General features: G+C 37.6%; 1 protein-coding gene across 1 annotated transcript in view; it reads left to right on the top strand.

Annotated features, from left to right (window-relative positions):
* The window catches only part of PDE1A (phosphodiesterase 1A), a 263,294-nt gene that overhangs the window by 205,357 nt on the left and 30,932 nt on the right, over positions 1 to 27,005 (top strand). The window contains exons 11-13 of the mRNA XM_079923669.1: positions 17,243 to 17,324; positions 19,789 to 19,909; positions 20,966 to 21,111. Of these exons, the coding sequence (XP_079779795.1) occupies positions 17,243 to 17,324; positions 19,789 to 19,909; positions 20,966 to 21,111 (349 nt within the window). The remainder of the gene's footprint in view (positions 1 to 17,242; positions 17,325 to 19,788; positions 19,910 to 20,965; positions 21,112 to 27,005) is intronic.

The following is a 27,005-nucleotide window of genomic DNA, read 5'->3' as shown; positions in this document are numbered from 1 at the left end:
CCGGTCTGGGAAGATCCCACATGCTGCGGAGTGGCTGAGCCCGTGAGCCATGGCCGCTGAGCCTGCGCGTCCGGAGCCTGTGCTCCGCAACGGGAGAGGCCACAACAGTGAGAGGCACGCATACCGAAAAAAAAAAAAAAAAAAAAAAGGATACTATATGATTCCCTTTATATGAAGTTCAAAAACTGGCAAAATTAATCCATGGTGATTGAAATCTGAACAATGGTGGCCTGCCTATATGGGGTAGGATTCACTAGAAGAGGGTAAAGGAACCTTTTGTGGGTGATGGAAGTGTTCTATATCTTTATTGAGTGTTAGTTACACAAGTGTGTTCATGATTTATACTGTTAAGATTTGTACATAAATTTTTCCTTAATTTAGAAAAGGAATATATCAGAATGAAGGTGCTTCACTAGTGACTTAAACAAAATACTCTAAAAAAAATAAAAAACTCTAATAAATCCCAGAAACTCTTGAAAATTACTGTTAGATCTCCAAATAACACCATAACTTGTATTACCCATCTTTTATTGATTTAAAACCAAAGATTTTCATGAATTCAATGAAATTGAGGCCTGATGATTTTGAAGTTCACTACCTTATTCTTGAATTTTCTAGAAAGGTGACTGATAACTGTTAATGAAACTCCTGGCACGCAGTAATTTTTGACATCTGAATTTCAGGGTAGAGGCACTTTGTTTTGTGAGGCTACTTAGCTCCTCTGTCATTCTCAGAGCCTGGTAAACAGTGACTCAGATATCTGAATACTAGAGATTAAAATACATCCAACACAAAAGGTCAAGTCTTGGAATAGGTATAGCATCATGCTGCTTGGAATGTTTTTGTGATCTTCATTTTTCAGAGTGTGTTAGAGTGAGGAGGTGTCAGGTTTTCATTTTGTTTTGTTCTTTGATAGGACTCTTGGCAATAATAGGCATTTATGTAACCCCAAAATATTCAGAAATGACAGTCTTTGCTTGAATGACCTTAACATATAAGGCACGATACTTACAGCCCAAAGGAGAGGAAAGTGTATGTGTTAATATGGGCTATTATAAAATCAAAACATCTCTGTTTGCATTGCCTCATCTCTTCAACTATGAAAATCTTCTCAGATCATAATAAATTAATATAGGACTGAGTTTTAAAATGGAATCATATTTAATAATGGAATCTTAGATTTTCTCTGGATTTTTAAAAGTAAATGACTTTTTCTTCCAGTTTTTTATTGAGATATAATTGACATCCAGCACTGTATAATTTTAAGGTGTACTGCATAATGATTTAACTTACATACATCATGAAATGATTACCGAAATAAGTTTAGTAAACACCCATCATCTCATATAGATAAAAAAATTAAAGAAATAAAAAATTTTTTTCCTTGTGATGAGAACTCTTAGGATTTGCTCTCTTAACAATTTTCATATATAACTTACAGAAGTGTTAACCATATTTAACATGTTGTACATTACATCCCTAGTACTTATTTGTCTTACAACTGGAAGTTTGTACCTTTTTATTACCTTCATCCAATTGGCTTTTAAATCCCCTTCAGAAATATATTTAGCAAAACAGGAGAATGTAGAGCTAAAAGTCAAAATAAGTGAGTTTGCACTAACAGTGATTATGTTTTACAAGCAAAACAAGTTTATTTTTACGAGACATACTAAAATATGACTGACTCCAGAAGGAATCCATTTTTTATGCTTTCAACTAACTAAATGAATCTCTCAGTACCCTTAATTATCTTAGCCATACCACATATTTTAGCCTTTTGGAGGTAGATACAGCAATGAATCTGAAACCCCTTGGTTTGTGCTTTGCTCTGAATATTTTTGACATAAGCTATTTAACTGGATCTATGTATCTATGCAGATGCCCTAGAAATTGGCAAGACTGCAATGGTTTTTCCATGTTTCTTCTTATTCCTGCTCATCCTCACATAACCACCTGTAACTATCACTTTGTAGAACCCACAGTGCTAATAAATAACTTCTTGGTATGGATCTAGCCAAGATAACAGGTTTTTTTTAAATTAAAGTATAGCTGGTTTACAATGTTGTATTAATCTCTGCTGTACAGCAAAGTGATTCAGTTATATATATATACATCCTTTTAAAAATATTCTTTTCCATTATGGCTTATCACAGGATATCGAATATAGTTCCCTGTGCTATACACTAGGACCTTATTGTTTATCCATGACAGGTTTTTTATCTCAGTTGAAACATCACGTTTATAAAGACATTTGAAAATATATTCCTTCATTCCTTTAGAATGTACTAAGAATCTAAATTATGTAATATGTCACACGATCTACTGGTTATTCTAGGGAATTTGAGGCAAATCAGACAAGATCTGCCCAGAACTCATCGCTTCCCTGAGCTGCAGTAAAAATGTAAACATTTATGTTTCTTGTTAAAGAAAGTATTTGATATACATCGGGCAAACATAAGAAGTCTAATAATGCAAAGTAAGTGATCATTGGACTTGGCCTCAGAAAACCCAAGTGTGAACATTAGCTTTCTATCTTTCCAGCAGTGGTGGATATGAGCCTTCACCTTCTTACCTATAATAAGGGATTAATACCCATTCTGTCTCCTCCCCAGGATGGCTATGAGGAACAAAATGATACAATGAATGTGAGAGGTCTTCTTACATTATAGACATGATACAAATGTGAGGAATTGGTATTATTTGTTATCCTCCAGGTCTATGTTAATTTCCATATTTTTCCAAGGTCAAGTATCAGAGAGCCATTGACTATGAAATATTTTATTTGACAGTCACTTAAAGCCTTTGACTGAACACAGGTTTTAAAACACATTCCCTATACAACCATGAAGCTTAAAAAGCAGCCAGTTAAGAGAAGCATTTTTCTTTTGCTATGAAAAATATAGCACTAGACTTGAAATCCATTCAATGGGTTTTGAGCAAAATTAGAGACTGGATATAAATTCAAAAAGTTAGTAAAAGTACTCAAAGGAAGGAGCTAATTTTGGAACTTTCAAGAGCAACAATAAAATTTATGTGTGTGCATGTATGTGATATATATATAGATAGATATGTGTATATATATATATGTGTGTGTGAGTGTATATATATATATATATATATATATATATACATATATATATATGTTTTAGAAAAATCCAGAAAAAATTGGGGATGCATTGTCTCCTAAGTCAATTTTTCATTAATTTTTCTACGAAGTTCATTTTAACTAACAAATGGGCTTAAATAGACATTAAAAATTTTAAAACGCAATGTATTTCTGGAGGACAAACCAATTTCTGGATTCAAAGCTTTTGTATCATCCTTAAAAATCTCATCAGCTTTACCCTATTCTTTGGTGTAACTACTTAGGTACACCTTGTAAAACCATGGGAAATTGTAACCAGAAGAGATTAAAATTGAATCTAGAATTTGCAGTCTTGACAAATTTTTATTTCTGATTCTTAGTAAGCAGCTGATGGTAAAGGAAGTAAAGCACGTCCCCATCTCCGAGGCATGTTTCATAGCAAGCTTGTGATATTCACGAATGCAGTTAACATACTCCCTTCAACTGTTCGCACAGCTCGACACAGTTGCCTCTCCCCCCGACTGTAATGGGAGAATTTGGAAGATGCTCCATTCATTTCAACTATGACTGATAAGACTGATAGATTAGAGGTGGAAGTACTAGTCAAGAAAATAACCATTAGTAGAGGAGACAGGTTTTTTTGTTCTTATTCTTTTCTTGAACATGTTAGGTTGGCAAGATAACAAGAAGTTAATAAAATTAAAAATTTTAAAAAATAGTTTCCATTAAAATGTGTTCATATTTTATACTATGTGAATTTTTTCCTTCTTCAACTAGTCCTTTTGTGTGATACATGAAAAAAGAATCTATATCTGAGCAAAATCTACATTTGCCAATAAGTATAACTTTATCAACAAGGAGAAACAAATAATTGGAAATGCAAGTTATTTGGAAAGAAAGGTCAAAATGGTTATTTTACCCTAAATTGTATACAGTAAGACCCCTCTATTTTCTTCAAAATTGCTAGAAGTAGTATAAAGTGTGTTATTTCAAAATAAATTGTATTTTCTGTAGCAATAAAAATATATTTAGTTAGTACATTCTCAGCTGAGGATCTGTCACTAAAAATAATAGATACAAGAAACAAAAAAAAAAACCCAAACTTCACAAACATACAGAACTGTAGCTATGAGCCAGGATAAAAAACCAAAGCTTATAGTATTAAGAGGCATAAAAGTGTTACAAACATTGATTACACAGGGGTACTAATGTCCTGCAAAATATTTATAACACGAAAATACAGCTATACCATATCACAAATTTTACTGAAAGTGAATATGTTACTATAATAATCATTAAACTTTTATACAGTTTGGGGGCTTTCTTAGAATTTGGAAGGGCCCATTTTTAGAAGGAATGAAGGAAGGTAATTAGATGAGCTAAATCCCTTAAGTAAGTTGTTCCAAGAAGGCCAAACTAGTGCATCTTCCCCTCCTTTCACAATTAAATTTGACGGACTGGCGGTCCCTCAAATTCTACCCTCGGCCTTATAGTGGCCTCCAAGCCTGTGGTCAGGATCTTCCTATATGCTTGCTGTTGATGTTGCTTCTGAGATCAAAACCTCTTCAACACAAGAGGTTTCTCAAGATATCTGTACGTCACCCTTTCTTATCTTCTGCATTTCTTTAAAACTATAGAAATTGTTTTGGCTTCACAGAAAATGCAAAAAGGGAAAAAGAAAAAAATTTGCCACTAAATCACTAGATTTGACACCTTGTTGACAGCTATCAGAGTATTTCACACCATTTAGGAAAGCATAAAAACAATTACAGGCATTACTCATTTATTGTGCTTCACTCTATTGTGCTTCTCAGATACTGTGTTTTTTACAAATTGAAGGTTTGTGGCAATCCTGCACAAAGCAAATCTATCAGTGCCATTTTTCCAACAGTATTTGCTTACTTCATGTCTCTGTGCCACATTTTGGTAATTCTCACAATATTTCACACTTCTTCATTTATTATTATATGTATTCGTTGTAGTGATCTCTGATCAGTGATCTTTGAAGTTACTATTGTAATTGTTTTGGGGTGCCACAAACCACGCCTATACAAGAAAGCGGACTTAACTGATAAATGTTATTTGTATTCTGACCGTTCACTGACCAGCTGGCCATTCCCCTCTCTCTCTCCTCCTCAGGCCTCCTTATTCCCTGAGACAGGGCAATATTGAAATTAGGCCAATAATAATCCTTTAATGCCCTCCAAGCGTTCAAGTGAAAGGAAGAATTGCACATCTCTCACTTTAAATCAAAAGCTAGAAATGATTAAGCTTAATGAAGAAAGCACATCAAAAGCTGAGATAGGCTGAAAGCTAGGCCTCTTTTGCCAATTAGCCAAGTTGTGGATGCAAAGAAAAAGTTCTTGAAGAAAATGAAAGGTGCTACTCCAGTGAATACATGAATAAGAAAGCAAAATAGTCTTATTGTTGATATGGAGAAAGTTTTAGTGGTGTAGTTAGAAGATCAAAAAAGCCACAACATTCCCTTAAGCCAAAGCCTAATCCAGAGCAAGGCCCTAACTGTCTTTAATTCTATGACGGCTGAGAGAGGTAAGGAAGCTGCAGAAGAAATTTTGAAGCTAGCAGAGGTTGGTTCATGAGATTTAAGGAAAGAAGTCATTACCATAACCTAAAAGGGCAAGGTGAAGAAGCAAGTGCTGATGTAGAACCTGCAGCAAGTTATCCAGAAGCTCTAACTAAGATAATTAATGAAGATGGCTTCACTAAACAATAGATTTTCAATGCAAGGAAATGGCTTTCTATTGGAAAAGATACCATCTAGGATTTTCATAGATAGAGAGGAGAAGTCAATACCTGGCTTCAAAGCTTCAAAGGACAGGCTGACTCACTTGTTAGGGACTAATGCAACTGGTGACTTAAAGTTGAAGCACTCATTTACCGTTCTGAAAATCCTAGGGCCCTTAAGAAATATGCTAAATCCACTCTACCTGTACTCTATAAATGGAACAATAAAGCCTGGATGACTGCACATCTGTTGACAACATGGCTTACTGAATATTTTATTTATTTTTGGCTGTGTTGGGTCTTCATTGCTGCACGCAGGCTTTCTCTAGTTGCGGCGAGCAGGAGCTACTCTTTGTTGCAGTGCGCAGGCTTCTCATTGTGGTGGCTTCTCTTGTTGCGGAGCACGGGTTCTAGGCATGCTGGCTTCAGTAGGTGTGCACGTGGGCTCAGTAGTTGTGGCTCGCAGGCTCTAGAGCGCAGGCTCAGTAGTTGCAGAACATGGGCTTAGTTGCTCTGGGGCGTGTGGGATCTTCCCAGACCAGGGATCAAACCCGTGTCCCCTGCACTGGCAGGCGGATTCTTAACCACTGTACCACCAGGGAAGTCCTACTGAATATTTTAAGCTCACTGTTCAGACCTATTGCTCAGATAAAGATTCCTTTCAAAATATTACTGCTCATTGACATTGCACCTGGTCACCTGAAAGCTCTGATGGAGATGCACAACAAGATTCATGTTGTTTTCGTGCCTGCTATCACAACATCCATTCTGCAGCCATGGATCAGGGAGTAATTTCAACTTTCAAGTCTTATTATGTAAGAAATACATTTTATAAGACTATACTTGCCATAGATAGTGATACCTCTGATGGGTCTGAGCAAAGCAACCGTCTGGAAACCTTCTTGAAAGGATTCACCATTTCAGATGCCATTAAGAACATTTGAGATTCAAGGGAAGAAGTCAAAATATCAACATAACAGGAGTTTAGTAAAAGTTTATTCTAACCCTCATGGATGACTTAGGGGTTCAAGACTTCAGTGGAGGAAGTAACTGCAGATGTGGAAGTAGCAGGATAACTAGAATTAGAAGAGGAGCCTGAAAATGTGACTGAATTGCTGGAATCTCATAATAAAACTTTAATTCATGAGGAATTTCTTCTTATGGATAAGCAAAAAAAAAAAAAAAGTGGTTTCTTGACATGAAATTTATTCATGGTGAAGATTCTGTGAAGATTGTTGAAATGACAACAAAGGATTTAGAATATTACGTAAACTTAGTTGATAAAGGAGCAGCAGATTTCTAGAGGGTTGACTTCAATTTTGAAAGAATTCTACTGTGGGTAAAATGCTGTCAAACAGCATTGCATGTTACAGAGAAACCGTTCATGAAAGGAAGAGTCAACTGATGTGGCAGACTTCATTGTTGTCTTACCTTAAGAAATGGCCACAGCCACCCAACCTTCAGCAACCACCACCCTGATCAGTCAGCAGCCATCAACATTGAGGCAAAACCCTCCACCAGCAAAAAGATTACAACTCACTGAAGGCTAGCATTTTTTAGCAATAATGTATCTTTTTAATTAAGATATGTTCATTGCTTTTTTAGACACAATGCTAGTGCACACTTATTAGACTACGGTATGGTATAAACATAACTTTTATATGCACTAGGAAACAAAAAAACTCATGTAACTCACTTTATTGCAATGCTTGCTTTATTGTGGTGGTCTGAAACCAAACCTACAAAATCTCCAAGATATGCCTGTACTAGTTCTTCGTTATGGCCTTTCCAATAAGAAACCCCAACAAGTCCCAAGGGAATTGCTAAGATGGGCAAAAACTATCAGGCCTGAGAACATCAGGCTATCTTGTGTTTCCAAGTTGATGAAACCACTTTCCGTGCCTCTCTACCTGCAGGCATATCCCCAAGAAAAGATGCAGACATCCAGGGGCATAATTAAGTGGTTGGTTAATTAATTGAGTTTAGTGACCTAGGAACCTATAATTCTGCTGCAACCACTTGTGTGATTCAATACACCAGAACATACATGTATTCAGTAAGCTATTGATTTTTAAAAGTATATTTTTGACCTCCTATGAGTAGCACCCTCAAATGAAAGAACAACCTCCAAGAAAAATATAAACTAGTTGATGTACACAACGTCTATTGCTTTTGACCTCTGATTTCATCTTGATGAAAAGTAAATGGGAGAGAGTAAGGAAAATTGTAAAGTTTGTCAAACTTATATTCAGGTTTCCTGACTCTCCCTTTACATATCTTTTCCCCTCCCTTAGGAGAACCTCCCTTGTCCTATTGGATTTCTGATTCCCTCATAGTCTGGCTACAGGGCCCCTTACTAATCTTGCACTCATGGTCTTTATTCACCCTAAAGAATAAATGACACTTTGAAATATTTATAAATAAGTTAAATAATTACTTCACTATAGCATTCAATGTGCTTAGCAATGGAAACTTAATATTCTAAATCAATTGTGGAGTACAAGAAGCAAATAGACTATAGAATCTCCCACATCATCTGTAGGAAGATCAACCCTGCATATGTCTGTCATATGCTTAAGTCCTATATAAAAATGTTGCTATCCAGCATTCCATGAAATTTAGCTCATGGAAGGTAAATCATCACAATGCCTTTTGCAGGCTGAAACAATAATTTTCAGGTCAAAGAACTTAAGTGATATAAAACTACATCTTTTAAAATATCACCAACACCTTAACTAATAAAATCAATGGATCATCTTTGCATACATCAATTAAGAATCCCTGACTGAAGGCTGTTGCTGTGTCTTGCCCTGGTGTCCTGCCTGCCATCTGCTGCAAACAGTGGGGTGTCACTCCAGGACTTTGCTTCAGACAAATTGTGGTTCAAGATGGCAGAGTAGAAGGATGTGCACTCACTACCTCTTTCGAGGGCACCAGAATCACACCTAACTGCTGAACAATCATCAAAAGGAAGACACTGGAACTCACCAAAAAAGATACCCCACATCCAAAGACAAAGGAAAAGCCACAATGAGATGGTAGGAGGGGCACAATCACAATAAAATCAAATCCCATAACCACTGGGTAGGTGACTCACAAACTGGAGAACAGTTATACCACAGAAGTCCACCCACTGGAGCAAAGGGCCCCACGTCAGGCTTCCCAACCTGGGGGTCCGGCAATGGGAGGAGGAATTCCCAGAGAATCAGACTTTGAAGGCTAGTGGGATTTGACTGCAGGACTTTGGCAGGACTTGGGGAAACGGAGACTCCATTCGTGGAGGGCACATACAAAGTAGTTTGCATATCAGGACCCAGGGGGATGGAGCAGTGATCCCTTAGGAGACTGAACCAGAACTACCGCTAGTGTTGTGGGATCTCCTGTGGGGGGTGGGGGTGGGGCGACTGTGTCTCACTGGGGGGAAAAGACACTGACAGCAGAAGTTCTGGGAAGTACTCCTTGGTGTGAGCCCTCCCAGAGTCCACCACTTGCCCCACCAAAGAGCCTGTAGGCTCCAGTGCTGGGTTGCCTCAGGCCAAACAACTAACAGGGAGGGAACTCAGCCCCACCCATCAGCAAACAAGTGGGTTAAAGTTTTACTGAGCTCTGCCCAGCAGAGCAACACCCAGCTCTACCCGCCACCAGTCCCTGCCATCTGGAAGCTTGTACAAGCCTCTTAGATAGCCTCATCCACCAGAGGGCAGACAGCAAAAGCAAGAAGAACTACAATGCTGCAACCTGTGGAACGAAAATCACATTCACAGAAAGATAGACAAAATGAAAAGGCAGAGGACTATGTACCAGATGAAGGAACAAGATAAAACCCCAGAAAATCAACTAAATGAAGTGGAGATAGGCAACCTTCCAGAAAAAGAATTCAGAATAATGATAGTGAAGATGATCCAGGACCTCAGAAAAAGAATGGAGGCAAAGATAGAGACGATGAAAGAAATGTTTAATAAAGAACTGGAAGAATTATGAACAGTACAATAACTGAAATGAAAAATATACTAGAAGGAATCAATAGAAGAATAACTGAGGCAGAAGAACGGATAAGTGACCTGGAAGACAGAATGGTGGAATTCACTGCTGTGGACCAGAATAAAGAAAAAAGAATGAAAAGAAATGAAGACAGCCTAAGAGACCTCTGGGACAACATTAAGCTCACCAACATTCGCATTATAGGGGTCTCAGAAGAAGAGAGAGAGAAAGGACCCGAGAAAATATTTGAAGAGATTGTAGTCGAAAGCTTCCCTAACATGGGAAAGGAAATAGCCACCCAAGTCCAGAAAGTGCAGAGTCCCAGGCAGGATAAATCCAAAGAGAAACATGCTGAGACACATAGTAATCAAATTGACAAAAATTAAAGATAAAGAAAAATTATGAAAAGCAACAAGGGAAAAATGACAAATAACATACAAGGGAACTCCCATAAGGTTAACAGCTGATTTCTCAGCAGAAACTCTACAAGCCAGAAGGGAGTAGCACTACATATTTTAAGGATGAAAGGAAAGAACCTACAACTAAGATTACTCTACCTGGCAAGGATCTCATTCATATTCAATGGTGAAATCAAAAGCTTTACAGACAAGCTAAGAGAATTCAACACCACCAAACCAGCTCTACAACAAATGCTAAAGGAACTTCTCTAAGTGGGAACCACAAAAGAAGAAAAGGACCTACAAAAACAAACCCAAAACAATTAAGAAAATGGTAATAGGAACATACATATCGATAATTACCTTAAACGTGAATGAATTAAATGCTCCAACCAGGGGCTTCCCTGGTGGCACAGTGGTTGACAGTCTGCCTGCTGATGCAGGGGACGCGGGTTCCTGCCCTGGTCCGTGAGGGTCCCACATGCCGCGGAGCGGCTGGCCCGTGGGCCGTGGCAGCTGGACCTGTGCATTCGGAGCCTGTGCTCCGCGGCGGGAGGGGCCACAGCAATGAGAGGCCCGCGTACTGCAAAAAAAAAAAAAAAATGCTCCAACCAAAAGACACAGGCTTGCTGAATGGATACAAAAACAAGACCCATATATATTCTGTCTACAAGAGACCCACTTCAGACCTAGGGACACCTACAGACTGAAATTGAGGGGATGGATAAAGTTATTCCATGCAAATGGAAATCAAAAGAAAGCTTGATTAGCAATACTCATATCAGATAAATTAGATTTAAAAAATAAAGAATGTAACAAGAGACAAGGAAGGACACTGCATAATGATCAAGGGATCAATCCAAGAAGAAGATATAACAATTATAAATATATATGCACCAAACATAGGAGCACCTCAAAACGTAAGGCAAATGCTAACAGCTATAAAAGAGGAAATCGACAGTAACACAATAATAGTGGGAGACTTTAACACCTCACTTATACCAATGGACAGATCATCCAGACAGAAAATTAATAGGAAACACAAGCTTCAAATGACACAATAGACCAGATCGATTTAATTGATTTTTTTTTTTAAGAAGATGTTGGGGGTAGGAGTTTATTAATTAATTTATTTATTTTTACTGTGTTGGGTCTTTGTTTCTCTGTGAGGGCTTTCTCTAGTCGTGGCAAGAGGGGGCCACTCTTCATTGCAGTGCACGGGCCTCTCACTATCGCGGCCTCTATTGTTGTGGAGCATAGGCTCCAGACGCGCAGGCTCAGTAGCTGTGGCTCACGGACCTAGTTGCTCCGCGGAATGTGGGATCCTCCCAGACCAGGGCTTGAACCCATGTCCCCTGCATTAGCAGGCAGATTCTCAACCACTGCGCCACCAGGGAAGCCCCGATTTAATTGATATTTATAGGACATTCCATCTGAAAACAGCAGATTACACTTTCTTCTCAAGTGCACATGGAACATTCTCCAGGATAGATCACATCTTGGGTCACAAATCAAGCCTCGGTAAGTTTAAGAAAATTGAAACCATATCAAGCATCTTTTCTGACCACAACGCTATGAGATTAAAAATCAGTTACAGGGAAAAAAACCATAAAAACACAAACACATGGAGGCTAAACAATACATTACTGAATAACAAGAGATCACTGAAGAAATCAAAGAGAAAATCAGAAAATACCTAGAGATAAATGACAATGAAAACAAGATGATCAGAAACCTATGGGATGTAGCAAAAGCAATTCTAAGAGGGAAGTTTATAGCAATTCAATCGCACCTCAAGAAACAAAAAAAATCTCAAACAATCTAACCTTACACCTAAAGGGAGTGGAGAAAGAACAACAAACAAAACCCAAAGTTAGTAGAAGGGAAGAAATCATAAAGATCAGAGCATAAATAAATGAAATAGATACAAAGAAAACAATAGCAAAGATCAATAAAACTAAAATCTAGTTCTTTGTGAAGGTAAACAAAATTGATAAACCATTAGCCAGACTCATCAAGAAAAAGAGGAGGAGGACTCAAATCAATAAAATTAGAAATGAAAACGGAGAAGTTACAACTGACACCACAGAAATACACAGCCTCATAAGAGACTACTACAAGCAAATCTATGCCAATAAAATGGACAACCTGGAAGAAATGGACAAATTCTTAGAAAGGTATACCCTTCCAAGACTGAACCAGGAAGAAGTAGAAAATATTAACAGACAAGTAATGAAATTGAAACTGTGATTAAAAATCTTCCAACAAACAAAGTCCAGGACAGATGGCTTCACAGGTGAATTCTATCAAATATTTAGAAGAGCTAACCCCCATCCTTTCAAACTCTTCCAAAAAATTGTAGAGGAAGGAACACTCCCAACTCATTGTACGAGGCCACCATCACCCTGATACCAAAACTAGACAAAGGTACTACAGAAAAAGAAAATTACAGACCAATATCACTGATGAATATAGATGCAAAAGTCCTCAACAAATACTAGCAAACAGAATCCAACAACACATTAAAAGGATCATATCACCATGATCAAGTGGGAGTTATCCCAGGGATACAAGGATTCTTCAGCATACACAAATCAATCAATGTGATACACCATATTAACAAATTGAAGAATAAAAACCATATGACAATCTCAATAGACGCAGAAAAAGCTTTTGACAAAATTTAACACCCATTTATGATAAAAACTCTCCAGAATGTGGGCACAGAGGGAACCTACCTCAACATAATAAAGGCCATATACAACAAATCCACAGCAAACAGCATTCTCAATGGTGAGAAACTGAAAGCATTTCCTCTAGATCAGGAACAAGACAAGGATGTCCCCTCTCACCACTATTATTCAACATAGTTTTGGAAGTCCTAGCTATAGCAATCAGAGAAGAAAAAGAAATAAAAGTAATCCAAATCAGAAAAGAAGAAGTAAAACTGTCACTCTTTGCAGATGACATGATACTATACATACAGAAAGCTAAAGATGCCACCAGAAAACTACTAGAGCTAATCAATGAATTTGGTAAAATAGCAGGAAACAAAATTAATGCACAGAAATCTCTTGCATTCCTATAAACTAACAACAAAAGATCAGAAAGATAAATTAAGGAAATAATCCCATTCACCACTGCAACAAAAAGAATAAGATACCTAGGAATAAACCTACCTAAGGAGATAAAAACTTGTACTCAGAAAACTATAAGACACAGATGAAAGAAATTAAAGATGTCACAGATAGAGAGATATACCATGTTCTTAGATTGGAAGAATCAACATTGTGAAAATGGCTATACTACCCAAAGCAATCTACAGATTCAGTGCAATCCCTATCAAATTACCAATGGCATTTTTTTTACAGAACTAGAACAAAAAACTCTTAAAATATGTATGAAAACACAAAAGACCTCAAATAGCCAAAGCAATCTTGAGAAAAAAAATAACCGGAGCTGTAGGAATCAGACTCCCTGACTTCAGACTATTTTACAAAGCTACAGTAACCTAGACAATATGGTACTGGTACAAAAACAGAAATATAGATCAATGGAACAGGATAGAGAGCCCAGAGAGAAACCCATGCACCTATGGTCAATTAATCTATGACAAAGGAGGCAAGGATATACAATGGAGAAAAGACAGTCTCTTCAATAACTGGTGCTGGGAAAAGTGAACAGCTACATGTAAAAGAATGAAATTAGAATACTCCCTAATACCATACACAAAAATAAACTCAAAATGGATTAGAGACCTAAATGTAAGACTGGACACTATAAAACTCTTAGAGGAAAACATAGGAAGAACACTCTGACATAAATCACACAAGATCTGTGATTGACCCACCTCCTAGAGTAATGGAAATACAAACAAAAATAAATAAATGGGACCTAATGAAACTTAAAAGCTTTTGCACAGCAAAGGAAACTATAAACAAGATGAAAAGACAACCCTCAGAATGGGAGAAAATATTTGCAACCAAATCAATGGACAAAGGATTAATGTCCAAAATATATAAACAGTTCATATAGCTCAATAATAAAAAAACAAACAACCCAATCAAAAAATGGGCAGAAGACCTAAACAGACATTTCTCCAAAGAAGACATACAGATGGCCAAGAAGCACATGAAAAGCTGCTCAATATCACTAATTATTCAAGAAATCCAAATCAAAACTCCAGTGAGGTGTCACCTCACACTGGTTAGAATGGGCATCAGCAGAAAATGTACAAACAACAAATGCTGGAGAGGGTGTGGAGAAAAGAGAACCCTTTTGCACTGTTTGGAATGTCAATTGATACAGCCACTCTGGAGAACAGTATAGAGATTCCTTAAAAAACTAAAAATAGAATTGCCAAATAATGCAGCAATCCCACTAGGCATATACCTAGAGAAAACTATAATTCAAAAAGACACATGAACCCCAATGTTCACTGCAGCACTATTTACAATAGCCAGGTCATGGAAGCAACCTAAATGCCCATAGACAGGAGAATGGATAAAGAAGATATGGTACATGTATACAATGGAATATTACATCAGCCATAAAAAGGAATGAAATTGGGTCATTTGTAGAGATGTGTATGGACCTAGAGACTGTCATACAGAGTGAAGTAAGTCAGAAAGAGAAAAACAAATATCATATATTAACGCATACATGTGGAATCTAGAAAAGTGGTGCAGATGAACTGGTTTGCAGGGCAGAAATAGAGACACAGATGTAGAGAACAAATATATGGATGCCAAGGGGGAAAGCACGGGGTGGGGTGGGGGGGAGGAAATGGGAGATTGGGATTGACATGTATACACTAATATGTATAAAATAGATGACTAATAAGAACCTGCTGTATAAAAAAATTAATTAATTAAATTTTAAAAAAGGAATCCCCAATATCATATTTCCCATGAAGTCTATGAGTAGCCTTATTTCTACTTTAATAATAGTAATATCATCTATATTTTAGCAAGTTATTAATATTATTCTTTCACTTTATTCTCAACATGTTAAAATCAAATTCATAATAGTCTTTAAATCAAACCCTCATCCAGATCATCTTATTTCTATTAGTGGCCCCAAAGTCTCCTTTTCATTCAGGTTTGAAGCACAAGCCTCACCCTAAACTTACCCCAAGCCATCTCCCACACTGCCAACAAATTAGTGTTTCAAAAGTAGAATTCCTCTTATGTCAATTCCATATAGAATAAAGAGGGGAAAAGCCAGTGCCTCCCCATTACATGTAAATTAAGTAGTAATCCTTTTCCTTGTGGTTTAATACCATCCAAGATGTGCATTAGACTTCATAAATACCTCTAATTTGCACAGCTCTGTGTTTTAGCTAGTATTATGAATTATGATTCTTATTAGCTAACATTTAATGACTATTGACTATATATTAGTCAGTGTCCTTAGGCTTCACATAAATTATTTTAGATAACCTCAGGATAACCCTATTAGGTAGATACTATTATATCCTTATTCTTAAAAACAAGTCAACCGAAATCACTGAGTTGGGTAACAGAGGAGAATTCATTTCGGCAAAGTCTGTGATGTGTCTGAAGTAACAGAGACAGCCTGTTGAACAGCAGTGATTTAGCTCTGCGTCTTGTAACTCCAAGGCTAATGACACAGTAATTTCTGCCCCCCCGCATCTGTCCCTTAAGCCAAGTATAAATATTAATTCCAAATGGAATGGATGTTATTCTCTTGGGGAATGGTGAGGCTTGCTGGGAAAGGTCACAGAAATTCTTGCCCTATTTTCTCTAAGTCATGACATAGTGAGACATTCCTATTTGTAGCTACTTTGCCTACTTCTTTGGTGACTGTATCTAGATTTTTCCAAGCAATTCTCATTTCAAACTTTCTCTCCCTTCTAATCAGAGGCATAGTTTAGCGTAAATGCACTAGAAAACATCATCAATAAAAACTTTAAAGCCACATGTTGACATAAAGTTGTAAAGATCAGGATGAAAAGCTGCTAGAGGAAGCAAAGGAAACTGAAGTTCTCAGACAGGTTTGCCTTGTAATATGGGCTCTGCTACAAAGTAAAGGCCACTCCCTTTTGTCCCCTGATCTCAACCATATATTCTAAGTTGTGGTCTTATGCAAGGCCAGTGTACCCCATGAAGGTATACAACCAACAGATTAGGAGAAAATAGAACCCAAAGCATTCTTTCAAATGTCTGGGCAGTTGAAGTGAATGGGGCAAGTGAAGTATCCTACCTCCTTTTTCTTTGTGAGCACATCTTGAATGCAAAGAATCAATGTTTGATAAACCTTATCATAATAAAGCTTTGTCCAGAGCAGCCACCTTTATTTCAGGAAACGAAAATCTAATTATGATGTTAACCCAAACAAAAATGGAATTCTTTAACCTTTGTGCTCAATCTACAATTGATAAGACCAAATAATAAAAAATCATTGACATTTCAATTTTCTCTGAGAAGAATACATTAAAATAAAATTTATGCACACAGAATGTAAGAATGTTGCAGATATTCCTCATTACTTGCTGTAGGAGATTCAGTAAAACTTGGTTAATAAGTAAAAAGATGTTTCAAAATGCTCATACACTTTTAAATTTAAAAAGCCATCCAATCATGAATTCTTGATACTGAAGGTCTGCTGATGTATTTGACATGGAAAAATGAAGCAGAAAAATCCACGAGATGGATTGTTAATTAAATGCCAAATAACACACTGAGATGACTATTTTATGGTGACTTTAGAAAATTCCAAAGAGCAAAGGTTTGTCTCTTTATAATCAAGGGGTTGTAATACCAATGTGGAGTCTCTAGGTGCTGAAAATGTTCATGTTTTTTTACTTCTGCAATGTGTGCCATATGCAACATATCCCCAAAAGGAGACCATGTGAGTAAAATTATATGAACTTGAACAATAGCTTTTTGTTTTGTGATAAATACACAATGCTAATTAAGAAATAAAATATGCAGCTTTTTAAGCCTTTTTATCTAAGCTGCTTTTAGTTTCTCCACACCAAGTCTGTACTAATGGGCTTTCCTTTCCGCAGGGAGATAAAGAAGCTGAATTAGGGCTTCCATTTTCCCCACTTTGTGATCGGAAGTCAACGATGGTGGCGCAGTCCCAAATAGGTAATACTGAGGATTGGTGGTAGTGGAGAGCGGGTGTGTGCCTGTCAGTTTTCAAATGGATACATGATGTTGTTCACCCATGAAAACCTCACTCCATATTCATGATGAATTTGATCTTTAGACTGATCTATATGGTGGTGAATGAAGAATTTTGAAACATTCTCACAAAATGAACTCAATAAAGCAGTATTAGTGAATAATAATTGTTATTCTCTTTGTAATCCTTTTACAAAATAGAGGACTTTCTTCTTTTGCAAGAGACAGCATTTCTTGTTTTGTTGCTGATTATTTTCTGTAATTTAATCCTTTGTATTTAGGACAATCCAATGAAAATATTAATATATCTGTTATCACTGTTTGCATAATATTCTTAATATACTAGCTCATATTCTTTTGGGAAAAAAATTCTTATGATATGAATAGGGAAGCCAACAACAGGAAATCTGTAAAATGATATTGCTCCCAACCATATTTATCCTTTTCATTTGTGCTTATATTGGAGACTTCAAGTCCAACCCATGATTAAAACATATTATTGCTATGCTGCATGGTTCATATATTTGTAATAGTTATTCCCTGGGCCAGCATCTTCATTACTGATCTATATGATCAATAAATATAAAGATGACTGCCTTACCTCTCTAGTTGGTCTGGTACCACCTCCTACAAAGTGGTGGTCAGCTGTCAGAAAGCTTCTTGCTCTCACCTTTCCCCTCTTCCTACCCATGTTCCAACAGCTGTTTTCCTAGCTACCATAACACAGGTGACTCTCATCGTTGAGAAGTTGTGAATATGTCAGGTTAAGGACCTCCTTGGGCAAGCTGAGAAGAATAGAAGTGTGTGAGGCTTATTGCCGTAATGTAAATTGCTGCCATGTTAGTAGAGGTGACTCATTTGATAGTCTCTAGATCCCAGGCATTTAAAACCATAGACAAAACGTGAAAGAACACCCTGGTGGTCAATTAACATTGACTCAACTTGAAGTCATCAATTCAAACACAAAACTCTTGAAATTTTTGAATTAAAGATGTACCTTAGGGCTTCCCTGGTGGCGCAGTGGTTGAGAGTCCGCCTGCCGATGCAGGGGACACGGGTTCGTGCCCCGGTCCGGGAAGATCCCACATGCCGCGGAGCGGCTGGGCCCGTGAGCCATGGCCGCTGAGCCTGCGCGTCCGGAGCCTGTGCTCTGCAACGGGAGGGGCAACAGCAGTGAGAGGCCCGCGTACCACAAAAAAAAAAAAAAAAAAAAAAAAAAAAAATGCATCTTAATGTATGCTATGGTGAATAAAATTACTTGAAATGTGAATTACTTTATCCAAGTTTCTGATGGATAGGATACTTTTTAAATATAGATAGTTCCCAGGACACTATCATTTAAAAAGCATCCCCGCAGTGTTCTCTTATATTCAGATGGTAGTCTGTTGCTCCCAGTTGTGTTTAAGGCAACAAGTGCTTGATTTCCAGCACCACACCTCTCCTGGGACCTCGGGTGTTGAATGTACACAGAGCTTGTCTCCTCCTCCACCTAAACACAGGTGGTAAATGCTCCTAAAGGACCGTGCCCCATTCTCTGTGTGTGTCATTTTCTAGTTTGATGAGTACTTTCAATGTAAAATTCTTTATTCAATCCTGTCATCTCAAAGTGGCGGGATTAATGCTGTTCTCCGTTCTGATTTAACAGAATACGCCCACAGGTTGCGAACTTAAAGCTTTACATCCTGGGAATAATAAACAGCAATTTGAAATATTAACACACTGGCAGAAAGCTCTGACTGATACAGTGTGAGAAAAAAAGTGGTTGCCTTCCTGTGGCTTGAGAAAAAAACTTCAATTATATAGTTTCTTTGGAGCTTACATATTATTTCTTGTTAGTCAATAATAAAATTCAACGAACAAATGAAGACCTTTCAGAAAGAAGAGTGATCCCTCTCATTAACAGAGGAAAATAGATTGACTCTGGTTAGATCTGAAATTATTGTTAACAATAAGATGAGGCTGAATATTAAGTAGGAAACCCAATACACTTGAGTTAGCAAGCTTAAATTGTATCACTTCCACTGCTTGAGAGATGATTTTGTAGAACAGTTAAACTCTCTCTAAAGATTGTGTTATTGGATTAAAAATAATTGCAATGGGCTTCCCTGGTGGCGCAGTGGTTGGGAGTCCGCCTGCCGATGCAGGGGACACGGGTTTGTGCCCCGGTCTGGGAGGATCCCGCATGCCGCGGAGCGGCAGGGCCTGTGAGCCGTGGCCGCTGGGCCTGCGCGCGCAGCTTCTGCTCCGCAACCAGTGAGAGGCCCGCGTACCGGGGGGAAAAAAAAAAAAAATTGCAAGGGGTAAGCTGAACCAATGTTGTAGTTGAAAGTTGTTATCAGGAGCATCAGAATCTCTGCATTATTACTAATGTTAGAATTCAGGAAATTGTAACACTTGAATATATTTATTTATGTTTTTGCTTTTGTAGGTTTCATTGATTTCATAGTAGAGCCAACATTTTCTCTTCTGACAGACTCAACAGAGAAAATTATTATTCCTCTTATAGAGGAAGACTCAAAAACCAAAACTCCTTCCTATGGAGCAAGCAGGTTTGATGTTTTCTTTTTTGCATCTTTTCCTTTTTACTTATGGTTATCTTTATTATTCCTTACATTAGGCAGGAAATTCTTAGCAGAATTATTAGGTAGTATTGCCACCTAATGGCTCTACAATATATTGCATCTGCCTTTGAAATTAGGAATTTGATGTCCACTACAAAAAATATCAAAGTACTAAGGAGTATAACAGAATTGTATTCAATACTCAAGAGAATAAATATTATTTTAATTTTCATTAAAATGTATGAATTATGTCCTGGATATAGTAACATGTCTGGTAGTGGTGGGCAGTTGGGAGACGGGCATTGTGTTGGCTTGCTAACAAATCAATCACAGCCCAGTTGTATGTCTAGAAAGATGCCTACATCAAAGTTAGCCTTTTAGATGACATGAATACAGTGGATCTGTATAACATGTAACTTAAAATATTTCAATCTAGATTTTTTTCAATGATAAATGTGTTAAGGCATGTTATTTAAAACTTCCAGTTGCAGAAAAATTATGCTAAATTCTTGTCCATCTGAACACATAGTTTTTCCAAATAACATACCAGCATTTCCTAAATGTTGCCCTAATGAGGAAACTGAGGCAATGTTCTACCTGAGAAAGATCCACATTATCCTAGAGATTAAATGGTGACGGAAGGGCAGGGACCATTACCCCACTTTTAGCTCCAGAACGGTGATGCCGCTGTGCTGCTCACCAGTGGACTCACCACTAAGTCAGCTCATCTCAAGGTTCTGCTGCTCTAATTAGGCCTCACCCACCCACACCCCATAATACATGTGGGCCCTGACCTGCTGCTCTGGGAATCCCAACAGAGCCTGGCCCTCTCCATGAGGGGAGGAAGGTAGGAGGTGAGCAGCTCTGACAGGTGCTCAAAACTGGGCCTGAGCAGCTGCCTTCCTGCTTCTGTAGCTGGTTTTGTAACGTGTTTCAGGCTTTGCTTCCTCATCCCATATACTGCCCTTGGTATTTCCTGTTTTCTTTGGTGGTTACTATTAGCTCAAGCACCTTTATGTTATCACATCTTTCTCATTCCTCTAGACGATCAAATATGAAAGGCACCATGAATGATGGAACCTATTCCCCAGACTACTCCCTTGCAAGCGTGGACCTGAAGAGCTTCAAAAACAACCTGGCGGACATCATCCAGCAGAACAAAGAGAGGTGGAAAGAATTAGCTGCTCAAGGTACGGTTGTTTATGAAGGTTTACTACCATCTCTCTCTGTCCTAACTCCTCCTCTGAGATGTTGGATTTTTTCCCCCTAGATTTCTTCTTTTATAAAATATGCAAGCCCTTGGAGGTGTTTAGAATTTGGCTACCCTTTGACTACTCATAAGAAAATTGGTTTGTATGTTAAATAAAAAGACATTCTGCTCTGTTTGTGCCATGTGGGCTGCAGAAGTATTGACATGGGTGGCAGTGAAGTGGATGTGAAGGATGGGACAATAAAAGAGAGACAAGACTTTATGTGGCACAGTAACGTCCTGTTCATTTCTAGAGGTGCCTTTGATCCTGTGTTTTAGGCTTTCCAAGTAGTTTTGTGTTGCATTAGGAATGCAACACTTAGTGTTAGAGATTTGAGTATATGTTTTTTTCAGCTTTGCTAAGTTACTTCTTTGGCTGACAGGTTCACGGATGAGTTGGGAGAATCGTTTGTAATCGGCTACCAAAGAAAACAAATGGGAGGCTAGCTCTGTATTTCTGACATGTTTTTTATTCAGATTAATTAGTCTATTTGGTTTCCAAGGCATGTGAGTTAGTATCAGTCATTATCCTTCATGCAGGAAATTAGCTTTCAAATTCCACATCTGGCCCATCTCCTTTCATGCTGCATCCCATAGACCTATCTCTCTCATGCTTTATACTCCCTGTACAGTGGCATTCTGGCAGGTTCTTATAACACCCCAGGGCCTTTGCAATGATTGTTTCTTCAGCCAGGAATTCTCCTCTTGGAGCTTTTGCAAGGCTGATTCCTTCTTGGCTGGCTGATTCATTCCTTGGCTGGAGTGTTCCTCCCTCTGCAATCTGTATTTTATTTCTAATTTGAAAAACACAGTACTTAATAACTTTTTAAATTCTCACATGGATCTTACTGTTATCATTCCCATTTTACAGATAAGGAAACTGAGGCAGAGGACAGTTATGTGACTGGCCTCAAATCCCACAACTAGTAAGTGAAGGAGCTGAAATTCATTCTTCCTCTACAAATGCAGTGCCCTAAAACCCCATGCTAGGCCGCCCACCAAAGAGACCCTCCTTGACCACTAAAAGTAATGTCCTCTGTCCTGGTTTCCCCTATTCAAACCCAGTTTAGTCATTTCAAAGTGGTATCACTAGTCCATAATCAATGATGTTGATTTATTCCTTTCCTTATCCTCTGTCTTCCACATGGGAACGTACAATCTTCAAAAGTCGGGTCGTGGTCTACTGTGTTTCCCAGGGTTTCCTCAGCTCCTGGTACAGTGCTGGGCATATCACAGGCACTCAGTAAATATTTGTTTAATTAAATAGTTAATCCTGGATGGGGCTGCATTATTTCTCCACCTCTGCTATTAGAAAACTTTAAAAAATACCAATCTAATGCCTTCATCTGAGTCTGTAACTTGTGTTCTCCCAGCCACTTAAGTCTGATCTTAGTTGAAAGGAAACAGTTTCCCAAACATTTGTGGCTCTATACAGCCGTTACAAGGACCACTTCCTCGATGTATAACCTGTGTGATCACACAGTTCCTCCCCCACCCCCCACTCAGAATGGCCTATGCATAATTAAATACTCTAGTATCATCATCTTGAAATTCTTAAAAAATTTGGAGCTAGGGGCCTTATTTTTATTTGGCACTGCGCCTTGCAATTATATAGCTATTCCTGGCCCTTACGAAGGGTCTTTGTAGTCATACGTTATTGTCACTCAATAAAAAACATCACACAATACAAGATCCAGATGACCATACTAAAACATTTTCAAACCCATCTAACTGGAGACTTCAAGTGACTAGAATTTCCCCTCTATATGAACAAATTATACTCATGATATTGACCCTGAAGCACTATAAGATATAAATCGCTAGACCATAAGCTGTTTGAAAACAGGAACAATATCTATTGTATTGTCATTATTTCTCAGAGCTGGCATGTCCCTGGCATACTACAGGTGCTGTAAAATTATTTACTGAATGTGGTTTTGAATGAAAGAATGAATGCTTAAACTTCACTTTGAATATATTCATTCAGAAAGGAAAATGAATGAATATATTAGATTTTCAGCAATGAAGGGAAGAGAGGAGGGAAACAAGATTTCTGAAACCCCTCCTATGTACCAGGCATTTTAGACGTATTGTCCTATTTTCTCCTACAACCTTGTGAAGTAGAAAGTATTATCCCCATTTTATACTTTTGGAAACCGAGGATCACACAGCTTCTAAGCACTAGAGTCAAAACTGATTCTTTACCCCAAGGTTTTTCCCACTCCCTCCTATTTTACTGTCCCATATCTTTCAAGAAAGTTTGAAAAAAGTGACTTGAAATATTTATCTTCAACAAATCCAAAGAATCCAATTGACCAAGATACACTCTGTTCTAAGAAAGTTTTAACTAAAATGAACAACAGTGAACCCCAAATATCAACCCATCACCTGGAACCTATTTGTCATAAAAGAAAACATTGTGTCAAAATTGTATTAGGGCTACAATTGCTCCCTTTCTAATAAACTTTCTGGCACTGTGATCTATTGAATGTTGTGTTGCACACAGAGGTAAATTTTAGATTTGCATAAAGTTTTCAACTTACATTTCTGGAATTGAGTAATAATAACTTAGTTCTGCAGTTAGAAAATGTAGAACCAAGATTTGAGCACAGGAAGTCTGGCTTTAAGCAAATTAAAATTATAAAGTATTTTGATAATATAATTTCCAAGGGGTATTTGTGTAGAGTACACATAGTTTGAATAAAGCAAATAATGTCCAATTTTCATTATTTATAAAATTGTACACTTGGTTTCTATTTCCAATGCAATGGTGATCTAGATAAACTTAAAGAAATATGGTAAAAACAACTAACAATGCTGGATGAAATATTGTTGAAAAGAAATTGACACCCTTAGGACCTGTCCAAATAAAGATAAAACAGAAATTCAGAGAAATAAGGAAACTTTGGAGCCACAATCTCTCCTGAGGGCACCTGTTTACCTCTACTGAAGTCATAGGTTTGCAGACTGAATTTATTACCACGTCGGGTTTATGCCAGAAGTGCAAATTTGGTTTTACATTTAAAAATTCTATTACTGCAATTCACCATATTAATGATAAAAGGTGAAAAATGCTTCTCAAAGGACGCAGAAAGAACATTCAAGAAAATTCAATATCTGTCCATTTTTTTAATTCAGGGGGATAGTCCTAATCTACTATTTTTTTCCCCACTTTTCTTGCCTTCATTTTTACTGCTTAAGTTTTTGTTCTATCCTAATTTATTTCCTTTATGGTTTGAAACATTTGCACTCTATTCCTATTATTCTCATAATTAATTAGAAGATTTTAAATGTATAATCAATAGTAAATAACAAAGAGGTTAACCAATAATTTTACCTTTCCACCAAATAACACAAAAACCTTAGAAAACTTTGTAACTGATATTTTTTAAAGTTTTAGAAATACAGACTTTATATTTAATAATTAACATTTAAAACATCTTCTTGAAATTCAAGAATATGAGACTGCTTTCTAACATTGTTTTGAAAAATCAAACTAGTGCAGGAAGACCCTCTCAAGGTTCTTCCTCAGCCAGTCAGAGATGTTCCTCAGATAATCAGTGGAGAGCTATCTCAGCTCTTCCAGGGCTCTTTGATTGCTAGGATTTTTCTGTTAAATCCTGCTGGTCTACCAGTTACCCCAAACTTGGACCACAATCTCAGGCTTGCAAAGCTGTGGGTTTTCCCTGTTTATTCTAAACTAAATCCACCTTTATGTTGGAGAAAACAGGGTTTTGTTTCCCTCTTGTCCCAACCCAAACTGAGTCTACCTCCTCTGGCAGCAAAGCTGTTTTCCACTCTCAAGCTGGGGTTGGCGGAGGAGGTTGGGAGTAGCTCCAGGCAAGAAGGTCACAGGTTCCTCTTGTTCTTACCTAAATCTCCAGAAATTTTTCAATAAATGCTTCTCAGAGTGTTGTGTTGCCTTGATTGATTTCCGGTGTGATGGAATAGTTGTTTTTGTTAATGTTTTCCAACTGTATACTTGTTTTCTGTGGAGAGGAAACCCTCGGCCTCTTTACATCACTCTAACGGGAAGTCCTCTCTCTCCACGTCGGTTTTTGGGAGAATTAAATGAGTTGATTTACGTAATCTACTTACAAGTACCTAAAATAGTAGCTACTACATGAGTTGGCTTTTATTATTGTAATTATTATTTACTGTGCTTCTGGGATACAGTAAAAAACTAAAGAGACAATAATACCTACCTTCATGAAAGAATGGGAATTAGGAGCAGGACTGAAGTTTTAAATAAGGTGGCTAGGAAAGGCTTTACTGAGAAAGTGATAATGTAAATAAATACATGGAGGAGGTTAGAAAGACTTATGGGGAGGTCTGGCATAAGAGGTGGGGGAATAAGTTTTCAGAAAGAGGAAATGACTAGCACAATATCTGGGATGTGGAGCTTGGCTGACATGCAAGAAATAACAGGAGGCAAGTGAAACAGGGAAATTGGGCAAGTGGGAATAATGTAGGCAATGTGTTAGATGGGTAACATGATGTCACATCATTGGTTTGGGTCCAAGAGAGATAGGAAAACCTTATGTATGATTTTGAAGAAGAAAAGTAAAAATGAAATGAACTGGGGCTTCCCTGGTGGCGCAGTGGTTGAGAGTCCGCCTGCCAATGCAGGGGACACGGGTTCGTGCCCCGGTCCGGGAAGATCCCACATGCCGCGGAGCGGCTGGGCCCGTGAGCCATGGCCGCTGAGCCTGTGCTCTGCAACGGGAGGGGCCCCAGCAGTGAGAGGTCCGCGTACCGCAAAAAAAAAAAAAAAAAAAAAAAAAGCTGAAGATGCACGTGCCATATTTCCCAACAATCTCACTTCTGTATTTTTACCTTAGAGAGACTTTTGCTCATGTGCATCAGAAGACATGAGCAAAACATCCATTGCAGCATTGTTCATGAGTGCAAAAATCTGCAAACAACAGTAAAATGAATTCATAAGCTGTGATTCATATTCATATTATGAACCAGCATACAGCTGTTAAGAAAAATAAAACTTCACTGTGAATATCAACAGGGATGAAAGACACAAATGATATTAAGCAAAATATGCAAGCTGCTATAATATAGCAAGATACCATTTATAGAAAGTTTAAAAAAACTAAAAACTGAATAATAGGTTTTAGAATACACACATGATAAAACTAAAGAATGATGGGGAAAATATTCAGAATGGAGAATCTAGGGAAAGGATGGAGAATTTATTTAGGAGTTAGTAATATTTTACTTCTTTGGTTGGGTTCTAGACATACATGTTCATTTGGTGATTATGGTTATACCTAACATATATGCTTTATATATGTAAATATCCATTTTTTATGAATAGAATATTTCATAATAAAAAATTTTAAAATGTGATCTGCTGTGAAAGCACAGCAACTAGAATAGACATCTATTTTAAAATCAGTGTGTATCAGATACTGCCATTGTAATTTCCCATTGCCATCACCTCTGGTCTTAAATATACTGAAGATGAAGTTTTCCTTATTGCATTGAGATGAAAATAAGCAGGTTATATGATGCTTGATTAAACATCACGGTTCTGAGCAGAATCCCGGATGTTTGGTCATCATCATGCCGGCTCTGAAACTATATTTCATAGTTGTCTCAAAAACATCCCACTAATCCTAGAGCAGTAGAAGGTGTGGATGCTTAGGCCCCAAGGTTTGTAGCTCCTGGGTCATCACTAAAACAAAACACTTTTTTAAAGAGTCATTTCATTCAGTAAGCCTTCTATTAAGGATCTGAGAACAATCTGTTTAAGAATGTTGTATGTAAATGCATTCCTTTTTGACACAGTGTGTTTTCAAAAAGTAAAGCCAGTGAATGGCA

The sequence above is a fragment of the Stenella coeruleoalba genome, assembly GCF_951394435.1.
Source record: "Stenella coeruleoalba genome assembly, chromosome: 6".
Classification (NCBI taxonomy): domain Eukaryota; kingdom Metazoa; phylum Chordata; class Mammalia; order Artiodactyla; family Delphinidae; genus Stenella; species Stenella coeruleoalba.
This window is presented reverse-complemented; position numbering and strand designations above follow the sequence as displayed.